Source organism: Odontesthes bonariensis, chromosome 5 (genome assembly GCF_027942865.1).
Source record: "Odontesthes bonariensis isolate fOdoBon6 chromosome 5, fOdoBon6.hap1, whole genome shotgun sequence".
NCBI lineage: Eukaryota > Metazoa > Chordata > Actinopteri > Atheriniformes > Atherinopsidae > Odontesthes > Odontesthes bonariensis.
In genome coordinates this window covers 642,405-664,633 of record NC_134510.1, presented here as the reverse complement: position 1 = coordinate 664,633, position 22,229 = coordinate 642,405, and the positions used below count along the sequence as shown (strand labels likewise).

General features: G+C 53.4%; 1 protein-coding gene and 1 long non-coding RNA gene across 2 annotated transcripts; one reads left to right on the top strand and one right to left on the bottom strand.

Annotated features, from left to right (window-relative positions):
* Window positions 1-13,293: 13,293 nt before the first annotated feature.
* LOC142379603 (uncharacterized) lies at window positions 13,294-18,835 on the top strand. The gene is made up of 10 exons (XM_075464649.1): window positions 13,294-14,654; window positions 15,311-15,548; window positions 15,818-16,091; window positions 16,179-16,356; window positions 16,658-16,734; window positions 16,840-17,020; window positions 17,501-17,749; window positions 17,873-18,044; window positions 18,133-18,281; window positions 18,428-18,835. The coding sequence occupies exons 3-10, from the start codon at window positions 15,876-15,878 to the stop codon at window positions 18,604-18,606; spliced, it is 1,401 nt and encodes a 466-aa protein (XP_075320764.1). The 5' UTR covers window positions 13,294-14,654; window positions 15,311-15,548; window positions 15,818-15,875; the 3' UTR covers window positions 18,607-18,835.
* Window positions 17,237-20,848, bottom strand: LOC142379604 (uncharacterized). Its single transcript, XR_012769782.1, has 3 exons — window positions 19,223-20,848; window positions 18,970-19,124; window positions 17,237-18,749 (listed from the first exon to the last, which is right to left on the bottom strand). It is a non-coding gene; the product is annotated as an uncharacterized LOC142379604 (long non-coding RNA).
* Between the last annotated feature and the right edge of the window lie 1,381 nt (window positions 20,849-22,229).

The window sequence follows — 22,229 nt, the reverse complement described above, 5'->3', positions numbered from 1 at the left end:
CGGGCCAGCCACGGGCCAGCCACGGGCCAGCCACGGGCCAGCCACGGGCCAGCCACGGGCCAGCCACGGGCCAGCCACAGGCCAGCCACAGGCCAGCCACAGGCCACGGGCCAGCCAAGGGCCAGCCACAGGCCACGGGCCAGCCACAGGCCACGGGCCATTCACAGGCCACGGGCCAGCCACAGGCCAGCCACAGGCCACGGGCCAGCCACAGGCCACGGGCCAGCCACAGGCCACGGGCCAGCCACAGGCCACGGGCCAGCCACAGGCCACAGGCCAGCCACAGGCCACAGGCAAGCCACAGGGCTTTATTTATCCCAGAGGGAAATTAAATGTTGATGTAGCTCAATTAAATCAAGGAGTTATTATAGATGCTGATGGCTGTGGGCAGGAAAGATTTCCTGTAGCGGTCCGTTTTGCATCCAAACTGAAGAAGCCTTTGACTGAAGAGACTCTGTTTTCTGATAACAGTCTCATGGAGAGGATGTTCAGGGTTGTCCATAATTCTCTTGATTTTATGCAAAATCCTTCTTTGCATTATTGTCTCCAGAGGTTCCACAGTCGTCCCCAGAACAGAACCAGCCTTCTTTATCAGGTTGTTGAGGCAGCCACAGGCCACAGGCCAGCCACAGGGCAGCCACAGGCCACAGGGCAGCCACAGGCCACGGGCCATTCACAGGCCACGGGCCAGCCACAGGCCAGCCACAGGCCACGGGCCAGCCACAGGCCACGGGCCAGCCACAGGCCACGGGCCAGCCACAGGCCACGGGCCAGCCACAGGCCACGGGCCAGCCACAGGCCACGGGCCAGCCACAGGCCACGGGCCAGCCACAGGCCACGGGCCATTCACAGGCCACGGGCCAGCCACAGGCCAGCCACAGGCCACGGGCCAGCCACAGGCCACGGGCCAGCCACAGGGCAACCACAGGCCACAGGGCAGCCACAGGCCACGGGCCAGTCACAGGCCACGGGCCAGTCACAGGCCACGGGCCAGCCACGGGCCAGCCACGGGCCAGCCACAGGCTAGCCACGGGCCACAGGCCACAGACCACTGGCCACTGGCCAGCCACGGGCCACAGGCCACAGGCCAGCCACAGGGCAGCCACAGGCCACGGGCCAGCCACAGGCCACAGGCCAGCCACAAGCCAGCCACAGGCCAGCCACGGGCCACAGGCCAGTCACAGGGCAGCCACAGGCCACAGGCCAGCCACAGGGCAGCCACAGGCCACAGGGCAGCCACAGGCCACGGGCCAGCCACAGGCTAGCCACAGGCCACTGACCAGCCACGGGCCACAGGCCACGGGCCAGCCACAGGGCAGCCACAGGCCACTGGCAAGCCACGGGCCACAGGCCACAGGCCAGCCACAGGGCAGCCACAGGCCACTGGCCAGCCACGGGCCAGCCACAGGCCACGGGCCAGCCACAGGTCACAGGCCACAGGCCAGCCACGGGCCAGCCACAGGCCACAGGCCAGCCACAGGTCAGCCACAGGCCAGCCACAGGCCAGCCACGGGCCAGCCACAGGCCAGCCACAGGCCACGGGCCAGCCACAGGCCACAGGCCAGCCACAGGCCATGGGCCACGGGCCAGCCACGGGCCACGGGCCAGCCAAGGGCCAGCCACGGGCCAAGGGCCAGCCACAGGCCACGGGCCAGCCAAGGGCCAGCCACAGGCCACGGGCCAGCCACAGGCCACGGGCCAGCCACAGGCCACGGGCCAGCCAAGGGCCAGCCACGGGCCAGCCACGGGCCAGCCACGGGCCAGCCACGGGCCAGCCACAGGCCAGCCACAGGCCACGGGCCAGCCAAGGGCCAGCCACAGGCCACGTGCCAGCCACAGGCCACAGGCCAGCCACAGGCCACGGGCCATTCACAGGCCACGGGCCAGCCACAGGCCAGCCACAGGCAACGGGCCAGCCACAGGCCACGGGCCAGCCACAGGCCACGGGCCAGCCACAGGGCAACCACAGGCCACAGGGCAGCCACAGGCCACGGGCCAGCCACAGGCCACGGGCCAGCCACAGGCCACGGGCCAGCCACAGGCCACGGGCCAGCCACAGGCCACGGGCCAGCCACAGGCCACGGGCCATTCACAGGCCAGCCACAGGCCACAGGCCAGCCACAGGCCACGGGCCAGCCACAGGCCACGGGCCAGCCACAGGCCACGGGCCAGCCACAGGCCACGGGCAAGCCAAAGGCCACAGGCCAGCCACAGGGCAACCACAGGCCACAGGGCAGCCACAGGCCACGGGCCAGTCACAGGCCACGGGCCAGCCACGGGCCAGCCACGGGCCAGCCACGGGCCAGCCACGGGCCAGCCACGGGCCAGCCACGGGCCAGCCACAGGCCAGCCACAGGCCACGGGCCAGCCACAAGCCAGCCACAGGCCAGCCACGGGCCACAGGCCAGTCACAGGGCAGCCACAGGCCACAGGCCAGCCACAGGGCAGCCACAGGCCACAGGGCAGCCACAGGCCACGGGCCAGCCACAGGCTAGCCACAGGCCACTGACCAGCCACGGGCCACAGGCCACGGGCCAGCCACAGGGCAGCCACAGGCCACTGGCAAGCCACGGGCCACAGGCCACAGGCCAGCCACAGGGCAGCCACAGGCCACTGGCCAGCCACGGGCCAGCCACAGGCCACGGGCCAGCCACAGGTCACAGGCCACAGGCCAGCCACGGGCCAGCCACAGGCCACAGGCCAGTCACAGGCCACAGGCCAGCCACAGGCCAGCCATGGGCCAGCCACAGGCCACGGGCCAGCCACGGGCCAGCCACGGGGCACGGGCCAGCCAAGGGCCAGCCACGGGCCAGCCACAGGTCAGCCACAGGCCAGCCACAGGCCAGCCACGGGCCAGCCACAGGCCAGCCACAGGCCACGGGCCAGCCACAGGCCACAGGCCAGCCACAGGCCATGGGCCACGGGCCAGCCACGGGCCACGGGCCAGCCAAGGGCCAGCCACGGGCCAAGGGCCAGCCACAGGCCACGGGCCAGCCAAGGGCCAGCCACAGGCCACGGGCCAGCCACAGGCCACGGGCCAGCCAAGGGCCAGCCACGGGCCAGCCACGGGCCAGCCACGGGCCAGCCACGGGCCAGCCACGGGCCAGCCACAGGCCAGCCACAGGCCAAGGGCCAGCCACAGGCCACGGGCCAGCCACAGGCCACGGGCCAGCCAAGGGCCAGCCACGGGCCAGCCACGGGCCAGCCACGGGCCAGCCACGGGCCAGCCACAGGCCAGCCACAGGCCACGGGCCAGCCAAGGGCCAGCCACAGGCCACGGGCCAGCCACAGGCCACGGGCCAGCCACAGGCCACGGGCCAGCCACAGGCCACGGGCCAGCCAAGGGCCAGCCAAGGGCCAGCCACGGGCCAGCCACGGGCCAGCCACAGGCCACGGGCCAGCCACAGGCCACGGGCCAGCCAAGGGCCAGCCACGGGCCAGCCACGGGCCAGCCACAGGCCACGGGCCAGCCACAGGCCACGGGCCAGCCACAGGCCACGGGCCAGCCACAGGCCACGGGCCAGCCACAGGCCACAGGCCAGCCACAGGCCACAGGCCAGCCAAGGGCCAGCCACGGGCCAGCCACAGGCCAGCCACAGGCCACGGGCCAGCCACAAGCCAGCCACAGGGCAGCCACGGGCCAGCACTTTTCAGCGCCACCATGAACAATTTACCTCCATTTCAGGCGGTTAGCAGGAGATGGCGGCTCGTCATGATAACAGATTATTTCTGTGGAAATGATCACAAAGCTGAGCTGCAACTATTTTTTCAAGAACTTTAGACATAAAAGGGAGATTGGATACAGGTCTATAATGAGCTAACACTTCTGAGTCAAGAGTAGGTTTTTTAAGTAAAGGTTTAATTACAGCAACCTTAAAAGTCTGAGGTACATATCCTGTCAACAAAGACAGATTGATCAAATCCAATATGGAAGTGTCAATTAATGGGAAAACCTCCTTGAACAGTATGGTTGGGATTGGGTCTAAAACACAAGTTGATGGTTTAGAAGAGACTATTGCTGTTGCGGTTTCCTGCCCATCTCCTCCTCACCTGCAGTCTATTTGCTCATTAGTTCCTCAGTGTATATATACTAGTCACTTTCACTTGTTTCCTGCCAGATTGTCTTGTGTTTGTACTTTGCCAAGATCTCCAGCATTTCCAGTCCTGCCTACCTGTTCTGACTCACTTTTGCCTTTCCTGGTTTCCTGATACCTGCCTGCCCCGTGTCGGATTTGTTCGCCTTACTCTGATCGCCTGGTTTTGACCCTGACTGTTTTTTGGACTAAGTAAACTGATCTTCCCTTACTAATCGTCTGCCTCATTGTCGTGTTTTTGGGTTCAGTGACCGTGACAGAACAATCTGGCCACCATGAACCCAACCGACACTGACTCAATCCGTAATGAGTTGAGAGCACAGGCCAGCCACAGGCCAGCCACAGGCCACGGGCCAGCCACGGGCCACGGGCCAGCCACAGGCCACGGGCCAGCCAAGGGCCAGCCACGGGCCAGCCACGGGCCAGCCACAGGCCAGCCACAGGCCACAGGCCAGCCACAGGCCACGGGCCAGCCACGGGCCAGCCACGGGCCAGCCACGGGCCAGCCACGGGCCAGCCAAGGGCCAGCCACAGGCCACGTGCCAGCCACAGGCCACAGGCCAGCCACAGGCCACGGGCCATTCACAGGCCACGGGCCAGCCACAGGCCAGCCACAGGCAACGGGCCAGCCACAGGCCACGGGCCAGCCACAGGCCACGGGCCAGCCACAGGCCACGGGCCAGCCACAGGGCAACCACAGGCCACAGGGCAGCCACAGGCCACGGGCCAGTCACAGGCCACGGGCCAGTCACAGGCCACGGGCCAGCCACAGGCCACGGGCCAGCCACAGGCCACGGGCCAGCCACAGGCCACGGGCCAGCCACAGGCCACGGGCCATTCACAGGCCAGCCACAGGCCACGGGCCAGCCACAGGCCACGGGCCAGCCACAGGCCACGGGCCAGCCACAGGCCACGGGCCAGCCACAGGCCACGGGCAAGCCAAAGGCCACAGGCCAGCCACAGGGCAACCACAGGCCACAGGGCAGCCACAGGCCACGGGCCAGTCACAGGCCACGGGCCAGCCACGGGCCAGCCACGGGCCAGCCACGGGCCAGCCACGGGCCAGCCACAGGCTAGCCACGGGCCACAGGCCACAGACCACTGGCCACTGGCCAGCCACAGACCACTGGCCACTGGCCAGCCACGGGCCACAGGCCACAGGCCAGCCACAGGCCACAGGCCAGCCACAAGCCAGCCACAGGCCAGCCACGGGCCACAGGCCAGTCACAGGGCAGCCACAGGCCACAGGCCAGCCACAGGGCAGCCACAGGCCACAGGGCAGCCACAGGCCACGGGCCAGCCACAGGCTAGCCACAGGCCACTGACCAGCCACGGGCCACAGGCCACGGGCCAGCCACAGGGCAGCCACAGGCCACTGGCAAGCCACGGGCCACAGGCCACAGGCCAGCCACAGGGCAGCCACAGGCCACTGGCCAGCCACGGGCCAGCCACAGGCCACGGGCCAGCCACAGGTCACAGGCCACAGGCCAGCCACGGGCCAGCCACAGGCCACAGGCCAGTCACAGGCCACAGGCCAGCCACAGGCCAGCCATGGGCCAGCCACAGGCCACGGGCCAGCCACGGGCCAGCCACGGGCCAGCCACGGGGCACGGGCCAGCCAAGGGCCAGCCACGGGCCAGCCACAGGTCAGCCACAGGCCAGCCACAGGCCAGCCACGGGCCAGCCACAGGCCAGCCACAGGCCACGGGCCAGCCACAGGCCACAGGCCAGCCACAGGCCATGGGCCACGGGCCAGCCACGGGCCACGGGCCAGCCAAGGGCCAGCCACGGGCCAAGGGCCAGCCACAGGCCACGGGCCAGCCAAGGGCCAGCCACAGGCCACGGGCCAGCCACAGGCCACGGGCCAGCCAAGGGCCAGCCACGGGCCAGCCACGGGCCAGCCACGGGCCAGCCACGGGCCAGCCACAGGCCAGCCACAGGCCACGGGCCAGCCAAGGGCCAGCCACAGGCCACGGGCCAGCCACAGGCCACGGGCCAGCCAAGGGCCAGCCACGGGCCAGCCACGGGCCAGCCACGGGCCAGCCACGGGCCAGCCACAGGCCAGCCACAGGCCACGGGCCAGCCAAGGGCCAGCCACAGGCCACGGGCCAGCCACAGGCCACGGGCCAGCCACAGGCCACGGGCCAGCCACAGGCCACGGGCCAGCCAAGGGCCAGCCAAGGGCCAGCCACGGGCCAGCCACGGGCCAGCCACAGGCCACGGGCCAGCCACAGGCCACGGGCCAGCCAAGGGCCAGCCACGGGCCAGCCACGGGCCAGCCACAGGCCACGGGCCAGCCACAGGCCACGGGCCAGCCACAGGCCACGGGCCAGCCACAGGCCACGGGCCAGCCACAGGCCACAGGCCAGCCACAGGCCACAGGCCAGCCAAGGGCCAGCCACGGGCCAGCCACAGGCCAGCCACAGGCCACGGGCCAGCCACAAGCCAGCCACAGGGCAGCCACGGGCCAGCACTTTTCAGCGCCACCATGAACAATTTACCTCCATTTCAGGCGGTTAGCAGGAGATGGCGGCTCGTCATGATAACAGATTATTTCTGTGGAAATGATCACAAAGCTGAGCTGCAACTATTTTTTCAAGAACTTTAGACATAAAAGGGAGATTGGATACAGGTCTATAATGAGCTAACACTTCTGAGTCAAGAGTAGGTTTTTTAAGTAAAGGTTTAATTACAGCAACCTTAAAAGTCTGAGGTACATATCCTGTCAACAAAGACAGATTGATCAAATCCAATATGGAAGTGTCAATTAATGGGAAAACCTCCTTGAACAGTATGGTTGGGATTGGGTCTAAAACACAAGTTGATGGTTTAGAAGAGACTATTGCTGTTGCGGTTTCCTGCCCATCTCCTCCTCACCTGCAGTCTATTTGCTCATTAGTTCCTCAGTGTATATATACTAGTCACTTTCACTTGTTTCCTGCCAGATTGTCTTGTGTTTGTACTTTGCCAAGATCTCCAGCATTTCCAGTCCTGCCTACCTGTTCTGACTCACTTTTGCCTTTCCTGGTTTCCTGATACCTGCCTGCCCCGTGTCGGATTTGTTCGCCTTACTCTGATCGCCTGGTTTTGACCCTGACTGTTTTTTGGACTAAGTAAACTGATCTTCCCTTACTAATCGTCTGCCTCATTGTCGTGTTTTTGGGTTCAGTGACCGTGACAGAACAATCTGGCCACCATGAACCCAACCGACACTGACTCAATCCGTAATGAGTTGAGAGCACAGGCCAGCCACAGGCCAGCCACAGGCCACGGGCCAGCCACGGGCCACGGGCCAGCCACAGGCCACGGGCCAGCCAAGGGCCAGCCACGGGCCAGCCACGGGCCAGCCACAGGCCAGCCACAGGCCACAGGCCAGCCACAGGCCACGGGCCAGCCACGGGCCACGGGCCAGCCAAGGGCCAGCCACGGGCCAGCCACAGGCCACGGGCCAGCCAAGGGCCAGCCACAGGCCACGGGCCAGCCACGGGCCAGCCACGGGCCAAGGGCCAGCCAAGGGCCAGCCACGGGCCAGCCACGGGCCAGCCAAGGGCCAGCCACAGGCCACGGGCCAGCCACAGGCCACGGGCCAGCCAAGGGCCAGCCACAGGCCACGGGCCAGCCAAGGGCCAGCCAAGGGCCAGCCAAGGGCCAGCCACGGGCCAGCCACGGGCCAGCCACGGGCCAGCCACGGGCCAGCCACAGGCCACGGGCCAGCCAAGGGCCAGCCACAGGCCACGGGCCAGCCAAGGGCCAGCCACAGGCCACGGGCCAGCCACGGGCCAGCCACGGGCCACGGGCCAGCCACAGGCCAGCCACGGGCCACGGGCCAGCCAAGGGCCAGCCACGGGCCAGCCACGGGCCAGCCAAGGGCCAGCCACAGGCCACGGGCCAGCCAAGGGCCAGCCACAGGCCACGGGCCAGCCAAGGGCCAGCCACAGGCCACGGACCAGCCAAGGGCCAGCCACGGGCCAGCCATGGGCCAGCCACAGGCCACAGGCCAGCCACAGGCCAGCCACGGGCCACGGGCCAGCCAAGGGCCAGCCACGGGCCAGCCACGGGCCAGCCACGGGCCAGCCAAGGGCCAGCCACAGGCCACGGGCCAGCCACAGGCCACGGGCCAGCCACAGGCCAGCCACGGGCCAGCCACAGGCCACGGGCCAGCCACAGGCCACAGGCCAGCCACGGACCAGCCACGGGCCAGCCACAGGCCACGGGCCAGCCACAGGCCACGGGCCAGCCACAGGCCACGGGCCAGCCACAGGCCACGGGCCAGCCACAGGCCACGGGCCAGCCACAGGCCACGGGCCAGCCACAGGCCAGCCACAGGCCACGGGCCAGCCACGGGCCAGCCACAGGCCACAGGCCAGCCACAGGCCACGGGCCAGCCACGGGCCACGGGCCAGCCACGGGCCAGCCACAGGCCACAGGCCAGCCACAGGCCACGGGCCAGCCACAGGCCACGGGCCAGCCACAGGCCACTTTTCAGCGCCACCATGAACAATTTACCTCCATTTCAGGCAGTTAGCAGGAGATGGCGGCTCGTCATGATAGGAGCATGGACAGCATTCAAGAACTTCTCCAAAGGTTCTCGCTGTCAGATGGTGATCCGGACCCTGCATCGGCTGTAAGCCCTCCTGTCCAGACTCCTCCAGTGTCGGATGCTGGTTTGCCTCCTCCAGAACGGTATTCCGGTGCTTCGGGTAGCTGCCAGCCGTTCCTCGTACAGTGTTCCCTCGCTTTTGAACTCCAGGCCTCCGCCTTCCCCACCGAAACACGGTGAAGTTCATCAAATTGTTCAGTTAGAGCCTCGTTATTTTAATTAGTTGGGCTGCGAGTCAGTGTAAAGGTCTGTATAGCTTCTTAATAACCTCTAGTGTAATGACTCAGTTGATCCACTCGTGTCAAAAGTCCTAATTCCCTTGTCAAAGTTAATTATTTGAACTAAAATGAGACTGAACAGTAATCAAGGAGTGCATCCAAAATACTAGAAAAGGTACAAAGATTGTTGTGAGAGCTTGGTACTAGAACAGTGGCCCCAAATGAGCTTCTTTAAACAGTGATGTAAGGCAAGGCAAGGCATCTTTATTTATATAGCGCATTTCATACCACAGGCAACTCAATGTGCTTTACATGAAGACAAGGCATTTAAAAGAACAGCATAAAGCAGCAATTTAAAGAGAAAAAAAATAGAATAAAAATTAAAAGCAATCAAAGAAGAGGGGAAAAAGAAAGATATAAACTCAACCATAAGCACACCGAAAGAGAAATGTTTTTAACCTGGATTTAAAAGTGCTTACAGTTGGGGCTGATTTCAGTTCTGCTGGTAGTTTGTTCCAGTTGTGAGCAGCATAACAGCTAAAAGTTGCTGGTAGTTTGTTCCAGTTGTGTGCAGCATAACAGCTAAAAGCTGCTGGTAGTTTGTTCCAGTTGTGTGCAGCATAACGGCTAAAAGCTGCTGGTAGTTTGTTCCAGTTGTGTGCAGCATAACGGCTAAAAGCTGCTGGTAGTTTGTTCCAGTTGTGTGCAGCATAACAGCTAAAAGCTGCTGGTAGTTTGTTCCAGCTGTGTGCAGCATAGCGGCTAAAAGCTGCTGGTAGTTTGTTCCAGCTGTGAGAAGCATAACGGCTAAAAGCTGCTGGTAGTTTGTTCCAGTTGTGTGCAGCATAACGGCTAAAAGCTGCTGGTAGTTTGTTCCAGTTGTGTGCAGCATAACGGCTAAAAGCTGCTGGTAGTTTGTTCCAGTTGTGAGCAGATAATCCATGATGTCAGGGAGGGGGCCACACCCATACCTAGCAGCTTGTCTTTCAGTATGGGAGGCCGTATGGTGTTGAAGGCACTGGAGAAGTCAAAGAACATGACTCTCACATATGAACCAGGCACATCCAGATAAGCATATGCCCGATGCAACATGTACAGAATCAGGTCTTCCACTCCTATGTGTTTCTGGTAGGCAAACTGGAGGGGGTCAAGATCCTCAGCAACCTGCAATCTCATGCGACGAACAAGAAGTCTCTCCAAGGTCTTCATGATATGATATGTCAGAGCCACCGGTCTGTAGTCATTCAGCTCCACCGGTTGCCCTAATTTGGGCACCGGTATGAGACAAGAAGTTTTCCACAGCACCGGGACTTTTTCCATCTGAATGCTCATATTGAAGAGCCTCTGAAGAGGGACTGCTAGTTGACCAGCACAGTCCCTCAGAAGCCTTGGACAGACTCCATCTGGGCCTGAAGCCCTCCCTGGCTTAAGTCTCCTGAGCTCAGCTCCAACCTCCTCTATAGTTAGACACAGAGGTTGTAGCAGAGGGATGGCAACAGGAGCGATGTTGCTATCAACCATAGAGATGGGGGTGGGGGTGCAGTTGGACAGAGGAGGCCAGGCGGTGGGAGCAGCCACAGAGGTGGATGTGCAGCTGGGCTCTGGATGCCTGGTGGTGGAAGCTGCCGCAGAGGTGGAGGTGCAGCTGGGCTGATGAGGCCAGGCGGTGGGAGCTGCCGCAGAGGTGGAGGTGCAGCTGGGCTGATGAGGCCAGGCGGTGGGAGCTGCCGCACAGATGGAGGTGTGGCTGGGTGCAGAAGGCCTGGCAGTGGAAGCTGCCGCAGAGGTGAAGGTGCAGCTGTGCTCAGGATGCCTGGTGGTGGAAGCTGCCACACAGGTGGAGGTGTGGCTTGGCTCAGGAGACCAGGCGGTGGAAGTTGCTGCAGAGGTGGAGGTACAGCTGGACAGAAGAAGCTTGTTGGTGACAGCAGAGGTGGAGGTGCAGTCAGGCGGAGGAGGAGGCTTGGCGATGCGAGTTGCCATTGAGGTGGAAGTACAGCAGGGCAGTGGAAGCTGTATAGAGGAAGCAGCTGTAGTGGTGCGGGTGGAGGGAGCAGCAGCAGAGGAGGGAAAAGCCACACTGTCAAACCTGTTGTAATAATGGTTGAAAGTATTGGCTCTGTCCACATCACCTTCTACAGACTGAGAGTTCTTCAGTCTGTATCCAGTGATGGTCCTCATGCCCCTCCACACCTCCTTGGTGTTATTGTTCTCCAGATGTCTCTCCACCTTTTTCTTGTAGTCCACCTTAGCTCGACGTAATGTCTTTTTAAGCTCCTGTTGTACACTCCTCCGCCTTTCTCTATCCCCATTCTGGAACGCCCTCTTTTTCTGCTTCAGGAGGTCTTTGAAGTCACTGGTGATCCATGGTTTGTTATTTGGATAGCACCTTACAGTCCTCACTGGAATCACAGTGTCCCTACAGTTAATGTAGTCTGTGATGGTGCTGACCCTCCTGTCCATGTCAATGTCCATTTCATCTTCCTCCAGCAGTACAGCCCAGTCTGTGACATCAAAGCAGTCTCTCAATGCATCACTCGCCTCTGGTGACCACTTCCTGAAAGATCTGGTAGTAACAGGAAGTCTTTGTACACACGGTCTGTATGTGGGTTGTAGATAGACCATGCTGTGATCAGATCTACCCAGTGGTGGAAGAGACACTGTCCTGTAAGCCTCCTTCACGTTAGCATAGAACAGATCTAATGTCTTTTCTCCACATGTTGGACAGTCCACATACTGTACAAAGCCAGTCAGGCAGGAGGATAGAGAGACGTGGTTGAAATCTCCTGTGATTGCAATGAATGCCTCTGGATGCTGGATCTGTATCCTAGCAACGGCGTCATGATGACGTCACACACCATTGTAGGTGCCGCCCTCAGTGGAATGTAAACAACGATGACAACTGTGTATGGGAACTCTCTGGGCGCATAGAACGCACGGAAACCAACTGACAGCAGTTCGATGTCTGGACAACAAACCCTCTCCTTAACGGTCACATTGCGGGGGTTTACCCATCTTTTTTTTTACTTTTTTTTTTTTTTGAAAAGAAAAAAAACAACAACAAAAAATAAATAAATAAAAAACAACAACAACAACAAAACTTCAAAAAACAAAACCCACCCACCCCACCCACCCACTCTCTCGATGTAATAATACATGCAGTAATATTAAATTTAGCATCAAACATATTTTTGAAAGGCCAGAGTTTTTTGTTTTTTTTTAAATTGACATAAGACGGTTAAGATTAAGACAGATCAGTCTCTCAGATCTAATCTGGTTAGAATGTCCAGGAAGGGTGTCCATATCCGGTCAAACTTAGCCAATGTCCCACGTATTGAATGGAGAATTTTTTCAGGAGTGCAATATGACAACAGTTCGTTGATCCAATGATTTTGGTTTGGTGGCTCCATAGCTTTCCAATTTTTAAGTATACACTTTTTTGCTGCAGATCATGCTAACAAAACAAAGTATTTTTTGCAAGGATATAAATTCAAGGACATAACATCTCCAAGTATCCAAATCCTGGGGTCAGCGTCTAAAGAAAGCCCACAAGCTGCTGAGGTTATCAGAATTACATTATTCCAGTAGGTTTGCAAGTGTAGACAACTCCAAAGCATATGAAGAAGATCACCTACAGATGTCTTACATCTCTGGCATTTGTCTGTGATACTGGCATTCATTTTATTCAATCTATATGGGGTATAATATATGCAGTGAAAAATATTAAATTGAATTTGCCTGTGTTTTGTTGATATTATTATTGTTTGGGATGAACTTAGCAATCTGTTCCAGCTTTTGTCATCATATTTGCAGTTTAAGTCCGATTCCCATTTTGATTTATTTGAGCACTTCTCATAAGCTGGTAAATAGTCAAGAGCAATTTTATAAACACAAGAAATAAGTCCTTTTGTATTGGCACGTTTGGAGTCTAATAAACATGTTTCAAACAGAGTTTCATCTGGTTTATTTGGAAATATTTCTAATGTTTGGCTCTTAATCCAGTGTCTGATCTGCAAATATTTGACGTAATTGTGCCTATGCAACTCATAGCATTCAGATAATTGACTGAAGCTGGCAAAGACTATTTTAATGCCTTTTCTAAGCCAAGTTTGTAGTATACCATCTGTTATAGGTTTGGGAATGTTAGGGTTACTTTTAAGTGGTATGTTAACCAACAATCGTATGTTTAGATTTAAGAGAGTGTGTATCTGAAGCCATGCATTGTAGGTAACTAAAATTAATGGATTTGATGTGATTGTAGACAGTTGCTTTTTTGAACTCAGGAAGGGGATAATTGCCAATGACATGGATTTTAATTCTTGTTGTTCTATCGAGACCCACCTCACATCATTGCCAGTCGAAAAAGTCCACATCCATAGAATACAGAACTGGGTAGCTAAGTAGTATATTCTGAAATTTGGAAGATTTAGTCCGCCTTTAGCGTAAGGAGCCTGTAACATAAGAAGCTTAACTCTTGGAACCTTCTTTTGCCATAAAAATAGAGAGTGCTTTATCCAAATCTTTAAAAAATGTCATTGGAACTTTTAAAGGTCCCATGGCATGAAATTTTCACTTTTTAAGGTTGTTTAACATTAATATGAGTTCCTCTAGCCTGCCTGCGGTCCCCCAGTGTCTAAAAATGACGATAGACCTAAACCATGCACTGGAAATTATTCTCTGCCTTTGGAAATGTGACCATGCAGAAGGCCTGATCGAGAAAGCCGCCGCTTATGACGTGTGCCCGCTTATGACGTGGAGGTTGTTTCCACCCAGAGCCAATAAACTGCCTTTCCCCGCCCACAGCTCTTTGGCCAGCTCATTGTAAAATCAGTTGAAAGTCTGCGCAACGCCATCTTGATTTTTCTGCGTAGGATATCTAACACACCATGGCTGATCGAAAGCATAACATTTGCTCTGTACATGGATGTACAACGGATCTAAAAAATCTTTTTAAAGCTCCTGCATCAGAACCCCTAAAGAGCCAGTGGTCAGATTTTGTTTTTTCTGGGAAAGTGACAAAAGAACAGAAGAGATTTGTGTATGTGTGCGCCAAACATTTCACGGAGGATTGTTTCCAAAACTTGGGCCAATACCGAGCTGGCCTTGCCGATCGTCTTAAAATGAACCCTGGATCAGTACCAACTCTCTTTGGCCCAACTACAGACCTCGGACAAGTAAGTAATTTAACGCTCTATAATTGTCTTGCTTTTATGTATGTACAGTATAGTTAAATAGCTTGTTACCACAAGAAAGTGTCCTGAAAGTATCGTTAGCTCTGCAGCTAATAGCTAATGCAGCTACTGTCGCTAATGTAACAGTAAATAGCATGAGGTATGCGAGTGGACACCTCATTTACTGTAACGCCAGTGTTGTGTACTTATTTGTTGTTTTGATAGCCGTCCTGCTGTTGGTGTTATGGCGCGCACGATATCTGCCTTTCCCCTGATTAAAATGACTAGCACTACGTCCATCTTTGCAAACCAGAGCAATCAGCTGAGAATGTCAAAATCGCGATTAGCGATTAGCATAGGGCTAAGTCTTCAAACTTGCATTTGGAAGATATACAAAGTAATAACTTGTACTAATTTGACCTTGTTGTATCTACACAGGCCAGCACATCAAGTGCTTTTATTCAGCTGCCTCTCTCAAGGGATGTTGCCTGCCAGACAGACCAACTGGAAACACATACTGTAGCCACACAGCTATCCTTTAGGACTTTGAAGGCCCACATCAGAAGTGAAGGTATTTTGACCCTGTATTTATTTTGCTTGAGAAAACAACAGAACAAAACTTTACTAAAGACCAGTGTTATATTTTGCATGTCTTACTAATGATCGCAAGAAAAATTATTACAATGCGTTGGATGCAGCCTGAGCCTCATACAGTGGCTCAATGGAGACAGAGGTGTAATCAAGTCCAAGTGATGGAAAATATGACTGCCATTCTACAGTTAAAATTACCCCTTTTCCTTAGGAGATGGACACCTGTCATTCTTTATATTGGTTAAGCATATAATTGTATAAGACGAATGTAACATAAGCTTGCAATCAAGGTGAACCTTTTTTTTTCTAATGTATTTTTATTTTAATTTTATTTTCAATTTTATTTGTATGTGTGTTTTATGTATAATATTGTTATTATTATTATTTGTCTGTTTCTGTGTGGTGTGTTTGTTTGTATTGCCTATACGTTATTGGCAATAAAGTAAAAAAAAGAAAGAAGTGAAGGTATGTTCTAGCCACCTTCAATAAGATGAGATTAACTTTATTGTCCCACATGTGAAATTGGGTTAGAAGAGTGCTGTCACTGTAGGAATACATCATATGTCATACACATGAATGACTTGACATATCAAACAAACATACATCCTGACGGTACAATGGTGATATTTGTTGCAGGTGTCCAGGCAACTGTCTCCTGCAAAGACTTTGGTGTTGGGACGTCCAATGTAGACCCTTTGTTCCTGTCATCAACACCAGTAAAGAGACCATCCAAAAGACCTCGATTGGATCTTGAGGAGGAGCAGGAAGATGATGCATTGGAGGGAAGCTCTTTAGTGGATACCCCAAAGGGACAGGATTCCACTTATGACCCTGCAGACTCTGTCACAGCGTCCGAAAACTCTACACTGAGGCTGTAAGTTATCATTATCTGTGTGTGAGTGTGAAGAAAATGTAGGGATTGTGAGAACTTTCATAATTTTTTTTTAATTGTATGGCATTCCAACATGAAGGATTGGTCTCAGCGAGACTGTTGTTGTTTATAGCATTACTTTTAGGATTATTTATGTGCATACAGATTATTCATCCGGCTTCAAGGAGTGTGCTGGTTTAAAGTACTGTCCAGATGAAAGCTCAATCTGATCAACTCAAAATGTGTTTTGCTTTCTTTGTGGTTTTATATAGAGAGGAGTCCTCCACTTCCACACACATCAAGAAGTACATAGTGTACGAGAACTGCATCATGCAGTTGTTTAATGCATGTCCGGTCTGCACACGGGCATGTGATGTGAAGACTCAAAGGCTGGGGACATTCCTGTCTGTGAAGCAGCGGTGTCCCCACTGCACATTTAGAAGACAATGGAATAGCCAGCCTATCCTGGGTAGCACGCCAGCTGGAAACCTGCACCTTTCTGCCGCTGTGTACCTGAGTGGTGCATCTTTCATACAAATAGAAAAGGTAAAGTATGTGCAACTGTAGATACCGTAACTGAAATACTTGTATTTATATCAAATTACATGTATTATTTCTCCCCTCCACACCCAGGTCTTCAAGGCAATGAAGCTGGAGTTGTTTCGGTATGAAACATTTCGCCGGCATGCCAGAGCCTTCATTGAACCTGCAGTTATTCACCACTGGAAAGTCACACAGGATGTGAATCTGCAGCGGCTTACTCGGGAGGAAAAAGTCATACTCGGTGGTGACATGAGGGCTGATTCTCCAGGTATTGTTACTTGACTGAAGTATTGTATTTTGTACAGTGATATTGTTTGAAGTTCAAAGGAATGACAGCAGGCAGGGGGTGGTTTTATCAAGGTCTTTAGCTCCAACTATCTGTAGCCAAAGGCCAGCAATCAGAGTGTAATAGTGCTGGCTCTGAGACACACAAAAGCCAGGGACCAGGTCTGATGGCTCTAAGCAGTGTGTTGTTATGTGAAGTTATGAATTGCACCTAAATATAAGAATACATAATATGTATTGAATAGTGATTCCAAGTGTCATTATTTAAACCCAATTTTTAACAGGTCACTCTGCAAAATATGGGAGTTACACCATGATGGATCTCCAAACTAACACCGTTGTGGACATTCAGTTGGTCCAGGTGAGTTGTTGAAATTGACTCTGTAAAGGGGTTATTTGTTGTAATTTAAAAATCAAGGTCCATAATACATTGTCTACTAATGTGTTTTTTTTTCTGTGGTGACAGAGCAACGAGGTTGGTGGTAGCTGCTATATGGAGAAAGAGGGCCTGACGAGGAGTCTGGCCTTGCTCGAGTCGTGTGACGTCAAACTGGATTGCATTGTCACCAATCGTCATCCTCAAGTTCAAAAGTTCCTCAGGGAGAGAAACATCACCCAGTACTACGATGTGTGGCACTTCGCAAAAGGTAACTATTCAGGTTTTCAGGTAACCTAAAGTACTTATGGCATCTGAGGTGGAAAAGACGCTGGCGTTCACTAGTGAATCAACATGTTTGGTCAAAGTCAGATGTTCAGAAATATCAACACCAAGATCTACTCTTTCCACCTCAGAGTCGTTAATCTGGACTGGTTGGTAGACTTTCTGCTGATATTGCCTGAAATCTATATATATCTCCTTAGTCTTGGTAACAATAGGAGTAGGTTGTTGTCTTGGCAACAGTTTGAAAGTCTATCTACCTCATTCAAGTAAGCCTGCTCATTGTTCTTAGAAATTAGGTCAACTACTGCTGTGTCATCAGAAAAATTGACAGCAGTGATGTTGGACAGTCAAATGCTGACATTATGAGTCAATATTATCAAATGCTTTGAAATTGTTTTTGAATTGCTACAGCATAGTTGTCACTCTTACTCTTTACTAAGTGGAATGTTGTTTGCTCTCATTTTAGGAATTTCAAAGAAACTGGAAGTCCTATGTAAGATGAAAGACTGTGAGAAACTGAACAAGTGGATGAAAAGCATCAACAACCACATATACTGGACTGCAGCTAATTCAACCTCAGGGCCAGAGAGAATTGCCAAGTGGAACGCGATCCTCAACCATGTGCAAGATATCCACACGCATGAGAATCCTCTTTACCCCAAGTGTGAGCATGCAATCCGCACAACAACGGACAAAAAGAAATGGCTCCAAGCAGGTATCTCAACCAATATGCAGGCAAAATGTTAAAACAGCAAACAGACAAGCAAACAACGAGGTCATTGCTGTGATATTTGTTACTGTATTGTTTTCTAATAAGATATTTTGTTATTGTTTGCAGCAACTCCAGCTTTCTACAAGTTGGAGTCTCTGCTGACAAAGAAAAGAACGCTGAAGGATGTGGAAAAACTGAGCCCCCACCACCAAACGTCATCTTTGGAGGCTTTCCATGCAGTCATCCTTCGTTTTGCTCCAAAAAATGTAGTGTTTCCCTTTATTGGAATGCTGTGCAGGTAAAACAAATCTTTACTCAATACTTTTAGGAATTTTAGTTTAAAATATCTGTCAATATGAACAAATATTTTTATCTTGTACTTCCAGACTCTACCTGGCTGCTATGCATTTCAATGAAAATGCGGATCGACCACAGGCCGAAACGGAGGAAGGTGTACCCCTCTTTAAACTCTCCTTTCCAAAGTCTCGGAAGGGAGAGTGCAGAGCTAAACCAGTAAAGACGAAGGCGACCTTTGGTAATGGTTCAAATCAATTAAAATGACACATTGTTTGGAATTTTAACATTTATTTCTCTCGAAGAAAAATGGATTACATACAAATGCACAGTAAAAACAAAACTCAACCAATTAAATGGAGATATTGCTTGTGCTTTATGATACAGGTTATGTTTCTGACATGATGGACCTAATCTTCGATGAAGTCTTTTTTAACCCGACACCATACAACGATGCGCTGTTGGCCATCTCTGTCCCAGAAAACTTATCAGCGCAGTATGAGAGGCCGGACAAGGAGGAGGTCATTGCCAGCTTTGTTTCAAGGTTCAAACAGGGGGCCGTTTAAACCCAACATAGTGGCCTTCCTCATCAGGAAACTCCGAGCGGATGCGCAGGACCACACAGGCTGGAATTACAACCCGGATTCTGCGTCCCAAGAAGCCCCAGCACCAGCTCACAAAACTGCGACAGGACAGATACCTGTAGCGACTGAACAATTGATTCAGAAATTTTAGATATTAAATTCTGAATGTATCATTGTGTGTGTGAAAAAATAATTCTATGCACCAATGGATCATATTCGGTCTGTTTTGTGTCCCCCCCCCCCCCCCACCCCATCCCTCGCTGTACAAAAATAAATAAATTATTGGAATACAAAGTCAAAACTCTAAACTTCTGTTATTAACTTATCTAACAATGCACAATTTACCAGTGTATTTCTCTGAACTGTAGAGGACCATAGTCTGCTCTGTATATTTGGCTGGCATTTTGAAGTGAGTAGACATTTAGGCAGACAGGCTCCAATCCAGGATGGTCTACCATGCATGGGAGCTGTTCTTCGACCTCCCGAAGTCGTGTAGTAACCTTTTTTAGAATTAGAAACGGTAAGTGACATTTATTAGCAAAATTAGTTGCCGAAAGAAGAGACAAATTATTTTCCAGTGAGGTGGTGAGAATGTTACCTGTGGTATCTCAAGGCAGCAAATATTCTCCACTTCTGTGGGCATAGTTGCACATTTTCCACAATGGCACCTATGTAAAAAATGTAGGTGGATATAAACAACATAAAAAGGTATAATGGCTTGTTAGTGTCTAGCTTGTGGCTGTTGAGTAAGTAAACATCAAATGTGCTCTGGAGTAAATCAAATATTATTTTTCATACGGTGAACATTTATCTTCAGGAGTAAATCATGAGTAATGTGCAACATGATTTACATGGATGTGAAGGCTGCATTGCTCTTTTTTATGACAAAGATTACTGATATAACTAGACATACAACTACTTCAGCATAGGTAGCTAAGCCCACATGATAATATCTGTAACAACACATAAGCAAAACAAACTAAATTAACGGCGAAATACTTAACTAACCATTCAGAGACGTCCTGCTGTAGTCGCTGATTTTCAACTTCTTCAACTTCTTCTCCATCTGGATCAGACTCTGGGTCAAATTGAAAAGCTTGAACGACTGCTGTTCTACGTGCCATAGCGATTCACAACGCATTTGCGCATGGTACCAAGGGCGGAAGTAAGGCCACACCCCCACCCTCCGCTTTGCCCCGTCTTTCTCCTCCTAATTTGCATTTAAAGCTGCAGGCCCTAAACAGCTCATTCTGAGGATCCTAAGAAAAACTCATTTTGGGACTGGCTGTAATTCTGCACCAAGGCAGAATGTTGCCTATATACAGTATAATACAGTATAAGGGGACCACTAAAGCCTCTAAAAATATATAAAAGCCTCCATTTATTTTCATGTCATAGGATCTTTAAAGGGACACATTGAAATAAGTAAATAAATTTAGGTAGTATAAACATTTTGATTGAGTTGCCAATTAAAGATGGGAGATCCATCCATCGTTTCAGCTCTGCTTTAGTTTTATTAATTAATGATATGAAATTCTTTTGGTAAATTTGATCATACGAGCAACTAATATTAATACCAAGGTATGTAAAACCATCCGGGCACCATTTAAATGAACCAGGTAATAATTGTGTCTCCTGTTCTGTCATATTAAGTGGAAACGCTTCACTCTTGGAATAATTAATTCTGTAGCCAGAAACTTTGCTGTACGTCCCAAGGCATGCCAGTAAAAATGGAAAGGATTTAGATGGCTGAAATATAAAAACCAACAAATCATCCGCATATAGCGCAAGTTTATGTTATTCTGTACCTACCCTCATACCTGCAATAGATAAGTCAGAACGGATGGCAATCGCTAATGGTTCTATAGCAATGGAAAATAGGCTAGGAGAACTTGGGCATCCCTGTCTACAGCCTCGGGAGAGCGGGAAGGCGTCCGACAAAACCCCATTAGTCAAAATCTGTGATCTAGGGCTATTAAAGAGTGTTCTTACATTTCAACCTGGAGAGACTCACACGGAGAGATAGGGAGACAATTGCAAGGTTTATTGTCAATATTTCTTTGGCGCTCGGGCCCTGGCGGAGGACATGCAAGCTGAACCGCTGTGAGCTTGCAAGTCCGGCATAGGGAGATAGATGCTGAATATCTTCCCCCAAAAAACTGAGCCGGGGCCGAGCTGGTGAGGGACTGGCTGAAAAGTGAGGAAGGATCCTGTGAGAAGGGTTGACTCCCCAAAAAAGAGAAGTGAGCCCGCCTGGGCTGCAGCAGATTGAGCCCGCCTGGGCTGCCTGAGGAGAGAGAGAAAGTGAGATTGAGCCCGCCTGGGCTGCCTGAGGAGAGAGAGAAAGGGAGAGTGACCCCGCCTGGGCTGCAGCAGATTAAGCCCGCCTGGGCTGCCTGAGGAGAGAGAAAGGGAGAGTGAGCCCGCCTGGGCTGCCTGCAGAGAGAGAGAAAGGGAGAGTGAGCCCGCCTGGGCTGCCTGCGGAGAGAGAGAAAGGGAGAGTGAGCCCGCCTGGGCTGCCTGCGGAGAGAGAGAAAGGGAGAGTGAGCCCGCCTGGGCTGCCGGAATAGCGAGCCCGCCTGGGCTGCAGGAACAGCGAGCCCGCCTGGGCTGCAGGGAAAGCGAGCCCGCCTGGGCTGCAGGAACAGTGAGCCCGCCTGGGCTGCAGGAACAGTGAGCCCGCCTGGGCTGCAGGAACAGTGAGCCTGCCTGGGCTGCAGGGGAAGTGAGAGAACGGGGAGAGTGAGCTCACTTGATTTGCCATAGAGATCGAAAGCCCCCTTTTCCTGCCAAGGAGATAGTGCTGCCAGAGAGAGAGAAGCGACAATTAGAGCTGAAGGACTCCACCACCAGTAGTTGCGAGAGCTTACCTATAAGCTGAGCGAGCGCTGAGCAGCGAGCACGGATTGAAGGTCTGGACAGATATAGGAGGAGTAGGCTGCCGAAGACCAGCAACCGAGCTGTTGGAGAGATGCCTCGGGAATACCTTGGACGGCTGCGGAGGTAGCTGCCCCAATCCGAAACGAATGTCCGGAGTATTGGAGAGGGGAAAGGCCAGCTAGAGCCATGGATTTCCTAGGGAACCTGATGAACCATGCTGCAGTCATGGGGCAGCCGTCGGGAGTGAGAAACGAGGGGCCAATGAAGGGGCGGAGCTTATGGCGTTTGTCAGCAAATTAAATCATGGCTAGGAAGGGACAAAAACGGGCCGCCGAGACAGGCTATGGAGATGACGGCAGGGCCTTTGCCCTTAGAATGTTTGAGGTGGAGGTCAAAGTGATCGGGAACAAAACCAAGTCGTCGAGCATCAGATCTACTGACGGGTTGAAGACGCCCTGAGATTTGAACTCGCCTACCCTGAGGAGTCCGTAGAAGGCCAAGAGAATACGCTTGACAGGAGTGCTTGAGGTACGAAGAAAAGGGGGACGACCTCAGGGTTAAAAGAAGGCTCTTAAGAATAGAAAAGTGATGGGTTTTCTGCCATCGAGCTGGGGAGGGGCGTGCTTAGCCATGCCCTTCAGGAGGAGCTTAATGGCATGGTTAGAGAACAGACTCGGGCATGGGCCCAGATGATAGAGTTTTGCATGGAAGTTAAAGCCAGCTGG